Raw genomic sequence first — 12,255 nt, forward strand, 5'->3', positions numbered from 1 at the left:
TACAGTGAAATACAGTATATGAGATAAACAAGTGGGGGTGATGTCTGATACCTATAGTATACTTCACATAGAACTTTACACATGTGCTTCCTGCACCCTTCTTCCTCAGTGATATTACTACGTGTCTGTAAACATTGTGGAAAACCATTACACTTGACTGACTTGGCTTTGGATAACTTTGCAGATGTGGAGAAAAGGAAAACGCCTGTTTGTGGGTTTGTGACTCCTCTGGATGGATTAGAAGGGGATGATCATCGCAAACCAGAGGTAATAAAAGTATGGGGACCAGGGTGGTAATATGTGTACAGTACTCAGGCCCGGATCTACAACACAGGAGCCTATAGGCACAGATGTTCTGGAACCCTAGACTTTGCCCTCCATGAACCTACAAAACCCGCCAAACCGCACCACAAATGTGCTGGCTGGACCTGCTGTCACTTCTCCCTTAGGGCCCATTTCCAGTACAAATTTGCAATGCGAATTTTCACAATGGAGTCATTTCCATTGAATGCAAATTTTCGAATGCGGTGCGATGCAGAAAAATATATGGATTGTGGATTAAATGCTGCAGATTTCTGCACCAAGCATCCGTTTCCCATGTAATGATTGTTAGACCCATACTCTTAGTACACATCACTGCATGCCATGCGAGTGTCAACGGGAGTCTTCTTCTCATTAAAGGATACCCGAAGTGCCATGTGACATGATGAGATAGACATGGGTATGTACAGTGCCTAGGAAGTGACTAGTGTGACCCTCACTGATAAGAAATTCCCCTTTTTATTTCTTTCTTACTCTCAGAAGCCATTTTCTGCTAGGAAAGTGTTTTATAGTTGAAATTTCTTATCAGTGAGGGTCACAATGTAGTCACTTCCTGTCTGAGTCAGGACTGAGTCAGCCACTTACATACCTGATATTTAACTCTTTCAGGCAGAGAAAGAAAAAAGGAACACAGCATAGTTATTTGTGTTCTAGGCACTGTACATACACATGTCTATCTCATCATGTCACATGTCACTTCGGGTATCCTTTAACACTACAGGAGCTTGTTTACAGCGGCAGATAGATTTTTGGCCTCAATCAAATTGTGCCATGATGAAGGGGCCCTACGTGGCTCCCAACCATTGGCTATATGTTTTATATGGAACCAATAAAGATTCACCTTGGATGTGCCAGCTCTTTTTGATTGATCACTGTACAGGGTCAGTTCATAAACAGAGTCCATTCTAGTATAGACCCACCACTGGCATGCATGTATCTGTCTGATAAAACAGTTGGCCCGCAGGACAACTTTTTTGTCTCCTATCCATATAGAACATCGTATTGCAATGTAGAATGCAAATTTATGCAGCTTGAAAATGGACCAATGGAATCCCACCAAGGTGGAATTCAGTTGGTCTATTTTCAAGCTGCATACATCTGCATATACAATTGCATAGTCCTGCATTAATTCAAAAGGATTTGCATGTCATTGAACATCCCTACATCTAACACGTGTTAGGTGGATGATAGGCATTCAAAATCATGGTAACCGTTATTGAAACACTGTGATCAAATGTAGTCATGTCAAAGCTGTTCATGTCAAAGATGTTCAGTGGGATGCTAATTATTTTGAGTTGATTTCAGTTTTCTGCTATTATTATATGCAAATTTATACAGCTTGGAACTAAACCAACCAAATACAGTAGCTGATGATTTTGAATGATCCAATCCAAAGCTGCCTACATTTGCATTAAATTAACATAAGATAGACATCAGCTTAAAAATATTAGCATCTCATTGATCATCTGTAATGAGATGCCAGTTTTTTGTACAACATAAGGTTGCCACTAATGATCCAATCTTTTTAATTAAATTCTACCAAATCCATGTAGTATAAAGGTGGCCACTAACGATACAATTTGATTGTTTACGAACAATTATTTGTATGAACGATCGGAAATGATCTTTGGGACTACTAATGGACAAAAATCTCCTAACCAATCCAATCAGATAGAAGGAATCGATCCAAAAATGGGATTGAGTGTGTGAGAGATTGCGGAAAAGCTGCCGTGAGTACTACTGAGCAGGCGGCTGGTTCCGCGTCCAGTGCGGCGGTTTGCACGCGGAAGCGCGTGTCTGGCGGCAGAGCGGAACGCGGAAAAGCCGCCGCATGCAACAACAGTCAGGCGGCTGATTCCGTGTCCAGCGCGGCGGTTTGCACGCAGCAGCGTGCAGCTGGTGTGGCTGAGCCTGTTAGTTCACACAGGTTTAGGGCTACGCGTGCGCGCGCCAGAAGTCAGGACCTTTATGCCAGCAGGAGATGTGTCAGCTGATTCCTGCTGGACTCCTGATTGGCTGAGTGGTTCAGGCGGGGCGGCAGAGTCCTGCAACTATATATACAGCTTGCTTGTCAGTTGCTGGTTGTCTGGCCTTGCGATCACTACGTGGAAGCACTCAGACCTTTAGTCAGATCCTACAGTGTGTTATAACCAGGTGGCCCTGGGAATTCACACTTAGCCAGTTACTTGTACTGTTAATCTGTGTTATTATTCAGACTAGTTCCAAGGTGCTGAGACCAAGGACCTCGCACTCAGTCTAGGCATTGTTTGATATCTGTTATGACTTATTGCTTTTCTGACTACTCCTCTGTCTTCTGATTCGGTACCTCGCATATCTGATATACCGTTGCCAGACCCTGCTTGCCTTGGATACCGAATCAGCCTTCTGTCTTTGTACTTTATCTGTCATCTCTGTTGCTGAACCTCTGCTTGTCTGACCATTCTCCCTTCAGTGGAACGTCTCCCACTGGAGGGTTATCTCTGAGGCTTGCCTCTCCGAGACGACTGCCCCAAGCAGACGATTACTGCTAGGGGTCGAGATTCCTCACTCTGCCTGATTAGAGGATCTCACGCACGGGGTTCCCATTCAGAGGTAACCACACCTCTGAGGAATCGCCGTGTGGTGGATATTTCCACACTTCTGTGATTTATATTACTGTCTTTATTGTGTTCCTTTGCTGGTGCCCAGAGGTTAGCAATATATCGGATTATCGGTGATACTGCAAATCATCAATAATCGGGTATATATCTGCATTCTTGGTGATACTGCAGATCGCCAATAATCAGATTCTCTCTGCGTGCTGATACCGATCATTACAGAACGGCAAACCCAACCCAAATGGACGCACTCCGCAGCCGTCTCGATGCACTCACCACTGCGGTGGAAAATCACAACCGAGTGCTGGACAGTCACCAGACTCAAATCAACGCTTTGTCTGGGACTGTACAAGTTTATCAGACGGCTGTGGATACCGTGCGATCTCCTCCTAGCACAGACATACATACAGTATGTCTGTACCTGAAAGGTTTTCTGGCCACAGATCTGACTTTCGAAATTTTAAAAACCGAGTGTTGTCATACTTTGAGTTGAGACCTAGTACTTCAGGAACTGTAGCTCAGAGAATTACGTTTATCAAGACACTATTGTCAGGAGATTCCCAGACTTGGGCATATAGGCCTCGATTCATCATTCTCTTTGAGATAACTTTTTCCAGTTTGTTAAATTACCGAATTCGAAGTTTAGCGATTTCTAGTTGTATTCATCAAGGTTTTTCCTCATTCGGTGTGAATTCGATAACAATTCGGTAAACCATTCGGTAACGTGTCGATATTCCCATTTTACAGCGGTAATTTAACACAAGGCCATAAGATTCCCATGGAATTGTGGGTAAAAGGCAGTCCTTTGAACAATACGTAGCAACATTCTGAATAGGGCTTAACACCTGGACCAGGATTCTGTAAGTGGCTTGGGACAATCCCACAATTTGATAGGAGCCTTTTCTAAAAAAATATAGTGCAGCTAGCAAATTAGTTAACCCTGGCACTGCCTGTGTTCTCTTACAAGATGATTCAAGAGAAATGCAGATGTCCTGTTATAGCAAATAAATCTATTCTCTTGCAAATTGATATGGTTCTAGACCTTATTCTTGCCCTTCTGCGCCTTTGAATCACTCTCAGCTGATACCTAACCACTTCAAATGGCTCCATCTTCTGTCAGCAATGATCTCACAAGGATAACGACAGAGCAGTGAAGGAGATAACTAATCCTAAATGTAACGCTAAACCACGCCCACTTTAATTTTCATGAATTGCACTCTCTTCCGTTTTAACGCATCACTAACGAATTCTTACCAAATTATTACCGAATGCTCACTAACAGCTGTAGATAAATTTGATGAATCCTGAAATCAACTTAACGAATTCGGTATTTTACCAAACTGTCATTAACCAATTCGATAAGTCTTGATGAATCGAGGCCATAGTCTTCAGCCAGGTGAGGGCGCGTTAGACTCAGTTGAGGCGTTCTTTGAAGCTATGGCGATAATTTACGATGATCCGGATATTTCCTCGACCGCAGAGGGGAAGCTCAAGACATTGCGGCAGGGCAGAGATCCGGTCGAAAATTACGCAACTGAGTTCAGAAAATGGGCAGTTTCAGCTAGATGGGACTCATTTGCATTATTAGACTGTTTTTTATCAGGGCTGTCAGACGTGGTCTCAGAGTTGATGTTGAGCCATCTTGAGCCCAAATCCCTCGATGAGTTCATTTCATTGGCCATCAGAATCGATCGTCGTGTACGTATCGATCGTCGTGTACGTATACAAAGACAGACCCGGGGTAGGAACAATGTGCGATACTTGACCTTTGCAGGGTCTCCTTCTGTTCCACCTCCACCTGCTTCACCTCCACCGGAACCAATGCAAATTGGTCGGTCAAGATTGTCTCGGGTGGAGCGAAGACGCAGAGAAACAGAGCAGCACTGTCTGTACTGTGCAGAGGGGGGTCATAAAGTGCAGAATTGTCCCAAGAAGTCGGGAAACGCTGCCGCCTAGGTGTAGTCGGAGGTAATACCCTAGGCGCGCAGTCATTACCTCTAGATGATAAACGTTTCCTTCTCCCTTGCACTATATCCTGGCAGGATAAGACTGAGACTACTGAGGCCTTCATAGATTCTGGCTCAGCAGCTAATTTTATGGATTATGAATTTGCTAAAAATTTGGGGATCCCGATCTCTCCATTAAAAGAACAGATTCGGGTCACTGCAGTGGACGATTCTCCTCTGCAGAGTAATCACCCTCTCTCTCAGACCCCAGATTTGGGGGTCACAATAGGGGTGTTACATAGTGAAAGTTTATCATTTTTTGTGTTACGAATGGCAACCTCCACGATCATACTTGGCATGCCATGGTTTCAGTTTCACTCGCCTCAGATTAATTGGGCTACTGGTCAACTAACGAGCTGGTCTAACCATTGCTATCATCAGTGTCTAGCGAAAGTAACCTTTGGTAAAACCAAGATTCATATGGAGGGTTTGCCAGATCAGTATTCAGAGTTTTCGGATGAGTTTTGTCCCAGGGCAGCTGATACATTTCCTCCACACCGTCCTTTTGATTGCCCCATTGAGCTCAGGTCTGGTTGTATGCCCCCTAGAGGTCACCTCTATAATCTGTCTGGGCCAGAGAAATTGGCCATGCAGGAATACATACGCGAGAACTTAGCTAAAGGTTTTATTCACCCTTCTCGGTCCCCAGCAGGGGCAGGGTTTTTTTTTGTGAAGAAGAAGGATGGAGGCCTCCGTCCATGCATTGATTATCGGAACCTAAATAAAATCACAGTAAAAAATCGTTATCCCGTGCCTTTAATAGACGATTTGTTTACTCAGGTCACCAATGCTAAGATTTTCTCGAAGCTGGATTTAAGGGGTGCATACAACCTTGTGCGAATCAGGGACGGTGATGAATGGTAGACGGCCTTTAACACACACTAATCTTCTCGTCCAGCCTCTCTGAGCACAGAAAACACGTTGAGTTCGTGTTACGGAAGTTGAGACAGAATATGCTCTACGCTAAGCTAGAGAAGTGCATTTTCGGGGTAACATTTGTCGCTTTTCTGGGCTACATTATCTCAACCTCCGGTCTCTCCATGGACCCTGGGAAAGTCTCAGCGGTGCTGGAGTGGCCTCAACCTGTGGGTCTAAAGGCACTCCAGAGGTTCCTAGAGTTCGCTAATTACTACAGAAGGTTCATAAAGGGGTACTCTATGGTGATCTCACCTCTCACCAGTCTCACAAAGAAAGGGGCAGATACTCACCACTGGTCCCCTGAGGCCCATGCTGCTTTCTCTACGCTAAAGAAATTGTTCTGTACTGCACCCATTTTGAGACATTTTGACACCACCTTCCCCTTTATCGTGGAGGTAGATGCCTCAGAAGTAGGGGTAGGGGCTGTGCTGTCTCAGCATTCTGGGTTGCAGGGAAAGCTACACCCCTGTGCCTATTTTTCACGTAGGTTTTCACCCGCTGAGAAAAACTACGATATAGGCAATAGGGAACTTCTAGCCATTAAATTGGTCTTTGAGGAATGGCGACATTGGCTAGAGGGTGCAGAACATACCATTACTGTCTATACTGACCACAAGAATTTGGAGTACATTGAGGGCGCTAAGAGACTTAGCCCCCGACAGGCTCGGTGGTCATTGTTCTTCTCGAGATTCAGATTTGTAATCACGTACACCCCTGGTAGTAAAAACATCAAAGCTGATGCTTTGTCCAGATGTTTTGAGCCCGAGACAGCACAGCCCTCAGACCCAGAAACCATTCTGCCGCAGAAAGTGGTTCTGGCCGCCACTGAGACCTGGAGGGATTGGACTAAAACGTTGAGTCCATTCCAACAGGATGTACTTGAGGGAAAGCCTGAAGGGGTCATGTTTGTACCACTGCCTTTTCGTCTACAAATATTGCAGTTGTTTCATTCTCACAAGAATGCTGGGCATCCTGGAGCCACCAGAACCAAAGACCTCGTAGCAAGATGTGCCTGGTGGCCTTCATTGGCAACTGACTGCAAAGAGTATGTAAGAGAATGTGCAGTGTGTGCAAGAAGCAAACCCTCCCGTCAGGCACCTGTTGGGACATTACAACCACTGCCAGTGCCGAAGGAACCATGGACTCACCTGTCCATGGATTTTGTAGGCGAACTCCCTAGGTCTGAAGGCATGACGGTCATTTGGGTGGTAGTCGATCGTTTTAGCAAGATGGCCCATTTTGTCCCCCTGAAAGGACTCCCCTCGGCCCAGGAGTTGGCCGATCTTTTCGTCCAGCATATTTTCCGGCTGCATGGCATTCCAGAAAATATAGTGTCAGATCGGGGAGTCCAATTTGTTTCTAAGTTCTGGAGGGCATTCTGCCAGCAGTTAGACATGGAGCTATCTTTCTCATCAGGCTACCACCCACAGACCAATGGCCAGACCGAGAGAACCAATCAGTCTCTGGAACAGTTTCTGAGATGTTATGTGGCAGACGTTCAAACTGACTGGGTCAAATTCCTGCCATTTGCAGAATTTGCACACAACAACTTGAAGAGCTCCTCCTCAGGTTTTTCTCCATTCCAGGTGGTAACAGGAAGGTCACCTAAGTTCACCCCATTACCAGTGGCTGCCACCCCGTTTCCAGCCCTGGAAGATTGGCAGAGGTCCTTGAAACAAATTTGGGGAATGGTAGAACAAAATATGAGGAGGGCTTTTCAGAGTCAGAAGAAACAGGCTGATAAGAGACGTTCCATAGAATGGGAGTTCCTTCCAGGTGACTTTGTTTGGGTGTCCACACGACATTTGGCTCTGAAGCAACTGTCTCCCAAGTTAGGTCCCAGATTTGTGGGTCCGTTTCCTGTGATCAGAAAAATCAATGATATCACTTATGCCATCGATCTCCCTACCAGCATGCGAGGTGTGAGATCGTTCCATGTGTCCTTGCTCAAGCCGGCAGTGCACGTGGATTCCGCTCCCCCCCCCCCCCCCCCTGTGTTGATTGATGACCAACCTGAATATGAAATTGAGAAAATTCTAGACTCCCGGCTTGTGCAGAACTCCGTGCAGTATTTAGTGCATTGGAAAGGGTATGGCATTGAGGAGAGAACTTGGGTGCCAGAATGTCGCATGCACGCAGAGGAGTTGAAAGAGGAGTTTCATACCTTACATCCTGAGAAGCCTGGCAGGAGATGTCCGGAGTCCACTCCTCGGGGGGGGTTACTGTGAGAGATCGCGGAAAAGCTGCCGCGCGTACTACTGAGCAGGCGGCTGATTCCGCGTCCAGTGCGGCGGTTTGCACGCGGAAGCGTGTGTCTGGCGGCAGAGCGGAAAAGCCGCCGCATGCAACAACAGTCAGGCGGCTGATTCCGCGTCCAGCGCTGCGGTTTGCACGCAGCAGCGTGCAGCTGGTGTGGCTGAGCCTGTTAGTTCACACAGGTTTAGGGCTACGCGCGTGCGTGCCAGAAGTCAGGACCTTTATGCCTGCAGGAGATGTGTCAGCTGATCAGGATGATCAGCTGATTCCTGCTGGACTCCTGATTGGCTGAGTGGTTCGGGCGGGGCGGCAGAGTCCTGCAACTATATATACAGCTTGCTTGTCAGTTGCTGGTTGTCTGCCGTTGCGATCACTACGTGGAAGCACTCAGACCTTTAGTCAGATCCTACAGTGTGTTATAACCAGGTGGCCCTGGGAATTCACACTTAAAGCCAGTTACTTGTACTGTTAATCTGTATTATTATTCAGACTAGTTCCAGGGTGATGAGACCAAGGACCTCGCACTCAGTCTAGGCATTGTTTGATATCTGTTATGACTTATTGCTTTTCTGACTACTCCTCTGTCTTCTGATTCGGTACCTCGCATATCTGATATACCGTTGCCAGACCCTGCTTGCCTTGGATACCGAATCAGCCTTCTGTCTTTGTACTTTATCTGTCATCTCTGTTGCTGAACCTCTGCTTGTCTGACCATTCTCCCTTCAGTGGAACGTCTCCCACTGGAGGGTTATCTCTGAGGCTTGCCTCTCCGAGACGACTGCCCCAAGCAGACGATTACTGCTAGGGGTCGAGATTCCTCACTCTGCCTGGTTAGAGGATCTCACGCACGGGGTTCCCATTCAGAGGTAACCACACCTCTGAGGAATTGACGTGTGGTGGATATTTCCACACTTCTGTGATTTATATTACTGTCTTTATTGTGTTCCTTTGCTGGTGCCCAGAGGTTAGCAATATATCGGATTATCGGTGATACTGCAGATCATTAATAATCGGGTATATATCTGCATTCTTGGTGATACTGCAGATCGCCAATAATCAGATTCTCTCTGCGTGCTGATACCGATCGTAACAGAGTGATTGATTTAATTAAACAGATTGGATAGGAGATTTTTGCCCGTTAGTTGTCCCAAACTATCTTTACTTGCATGGGGCTTTTTCCAGCCCCTAGAAGTCTTCTGTGTCCCTAGCCGCAGCTCTGGTGCTCCTCCGGTTTCCCGCTGGCCAATCGTAAGGCTTGCCGACCTTGTCCTCAGGGGCGTACTGCGCTTGCGCAGACTAATCCGCAGGCATAGTATGGGCCCAGTAACATAGGCACGTTTGCACATGGGCGGCCATGCGTGCATACACAGAGGCATACAGGCGGCCAGCGGGACACTGGGGAGCACCGAAGCTTCTTGCGAGGGGGCTGGAAGAAGCCCCAGGTAAGTAAAGATAGATGTAAATTTTGACCTCAGGGCTCCTTTAACCACTTCAGCCTACAGGCCATTTTACCCTTAACGCCAAAAGCCATTTTCACCTGTCAGCGCTCCTCCCATTCATTTGGCCATAACTTTATCACTGTTTCTCACATGTGAATGATCTGTATCTTGTTGTTTTCGTCGCAAATTAGGCTTTTTGTGGGCGATACTTGTTTTCAGTAATTCATTTATTTTCTATGCATTTATAGGCAAAAACAAGGAAAAAAAATACACTATTTCTTTAATTTCATCCCCTATAGTTTTAAAATAAGCAATGCTACTATAAATAAAACCCACCCATTTTATTTGCTCATTAGTCTTGGCTTTAACAACATGTAAATTATGCTCTTAGTACAATGTATGGCGGCAATATTATATTTGGAAGTAAATGTGTATTTTTTCTGCTTTGGGGTTTCTTTTTTTGTGTCCGGTCAATTGCAAGCCCTTGTACTGAAATTACAGTAATATACCATCATGACATACATATTAAAAAAAGCTAATTCCTTAAATCAACTATTTATGGATTTTTTTAACTGCTTTTATCTTCTTTTTTTAACATGTGATTGTTTAGTAACTGGGGTTTGGGCAAGGGGGCTTTGGAAGGCATTAATCGTATTATTTTTTTTTAGATTAAAAATGTGTGGTGTGTAATTTAAATTTTCTCCACTAGATGGCGCTAGAGACACTACCCTGGTTTACCAGGATGTGTTTAAATTTTTAGTTTTTTTTACTTTACTTTTGTTACATAATTATGAATGCGATTGGTTTGGGGAACCCTCGCTTCCCTTCCCCAATTGCTACTAGCCTACTACGGAAATGCCACCAGGTTAGAGCGGCGGTCCCATGGACATGCACACACACCCTGCGCTATAACACTGGATGCATTTCCAGTTAGACATGAGTGGTGTCCATCTGGATGGTTATAGTTGTCCAGATAGACTGAAGTGCTTAAAGAGAACCAGAGATTAAGCACCCTCATGTATTTTACCATATATATCAATCGGAACATGACAGTAAACACCTACTCTGCTCTTTGTTTCATTTTTCACTGCATAGTCTGCCTGTGATCAGCTCTGATAAAATCTCCGACTGAGCTTTCAGTCTAGCTTTGCCCCAGAATGATTATAGCTGAGTCAGTCTTCTGTGATGTCTTTTCAAGCCCAAGCCTGCTCCCTCATAGCTCTGCTTTCCTGCTAAGAGGATACATAGCAGGAAGGCAGAACCACAAGGGGGAGAGCTTGGACTTGAAAAGACATCATAGAAGACTGACTCAGCTATACTCATTCTGGGGCAAAGCTAGACTAAGGCCTCGATTCATCATTCTCTTTGAGATAACTTTTTCCAGTTTGTTAAATTACCGAATTCAAAGTTTAGCGATTTCTAGTTGTATTCATCAAGGTTTTTCCTCATTCGGTGTGAATTCGATAACAATTCGGTAACCATTCGGTAACGTGTCGATATTTCCATTTTACAGCGGTAATTTAACACAAGGCCATAAGATTCCCATGGAATTGTGGGTAAAAGGCAGTCCTTTGAACACTACGTAGCAACATTCTGAATAGGGCTTAACACCTGGACCAGGATTCTGTAAGTGGTTTGGGACAATCCCACTATTTGATAAGAGCCTTTTCTAAAAATATATAGTGCAGCTAGCAAATTAGTTAACCCTGGCACTGCCTGTGTTCTCTTACAAGATCATTCAAGAGAAATGCAGATGTCCTGTTTTAGCAAATAAATCTATTCTCTTGAAAAGTGATATGGTTCTAGACCTTATTCTTGCCCTTCTGCACCTTTGAATTACACTCAGCTGATACATAACCACTTCAAATGGCTCCATCTTCTCTGTCAGCAATGATCTGACAGGAATAACGACAGAGCAGTGAAGGAGATAACTAATCCTAAATTTAACGATAAACCACGCCCACTTTCATTTTCATGAATTGCACTTTCTTCCGTTTTAACGCATCACTAACGAATTATTACCGAATTATTACCGAATGCTCGCTAACAGCTGTAGATAAATTTGATGAATCCTGAAATCAACTTAACGAATTCGGTATTTTACCAAACTGTCGTTAACCAATTCGATAAGTCTTGATGAATCGAGGCCTAAATGATCAATCGGGGATTCTTATCAGAGCTGATAACAGGCAGACTGGGCAGTGAAAATGAAACAAAGAGCAGAGTAAGTGTTTATTGTCATGTTCATATTGATATATATGGTAAAATACATGAGGGTGCTTCGTCTCTGGTTCTCTTTAAGGGTTATTTGAGTGAGTATATTGAATGGATTATTTAGACAGTCACTTATAATACATGGAAATGTTTTTTTGTCTTTTTATGGCTATGGCTACTCTAAAGCAATATTGATGACAACATGAATAGATGATAGTACTATTGTGCATTGATTATAATGCATTTCTGCATGTATTCATGTAATGAACAAGGTGCTGCCATGGGATAAACCTGACTTCTTCCTGTACTCTGCAGGCTGTGGTGCTGGAAGGAAACTACTGGAAGAGAAGAATAGAAGCAGTGATGAAAGAGTATAACAAGTGGAGGATTTATTATAAGAAACGGGTAAAGCAGATATTACTTCTTTGAGTTTTATGGAAGGAGAATGATAATAGAAGGCGCCTTTATTTTTCCCTCTAACATTCTGAATAATACAGCACCTGT

At 44.5% G+C, this 12,255-nt stretch overlaps 1 protein-coding gene across 1 annotated transcript in view; it reads left to right on the top strand.

Moving 5' to 3' along the window:
- The window catches only part of LOC137546970 (carbohydrate-responsive element-binding protein-like), a 155,233-nt gene that overhangs the window by 54,400 nt on the left and 88,578 nt on the right, over positions 1–12,255 (top strand). The window contains exons 3-4 of the mRNA XM_068270065.1: positions 185–267; positions 12,067–12,156. Of these exons, the coding sequence (XP_068126166.1) occupies positions 185–267; positions 12,067–12,156 (173 nt within the window). The remainder of the gene's footprint in view (positions 1–184; positions 268–12,066; positions 12,157–12,255) is intronic.

The sequence above is a fragment of the Hyperolius riggenbachi genome, chromosome 2, assembly GCF_040937935.1.
Source record: "Hyperolius riggenbachi isolate aHypRig1 chromosome 2, aHypRig1.pri, whole genome shotgun sequence".
NCBI classification, from domain to species: Eukaryota; Metazoa; Chordata; class Amphibia; order Anura; family Hyperoliidae; genus Hyperolius; species Hyperolius riggenbachi.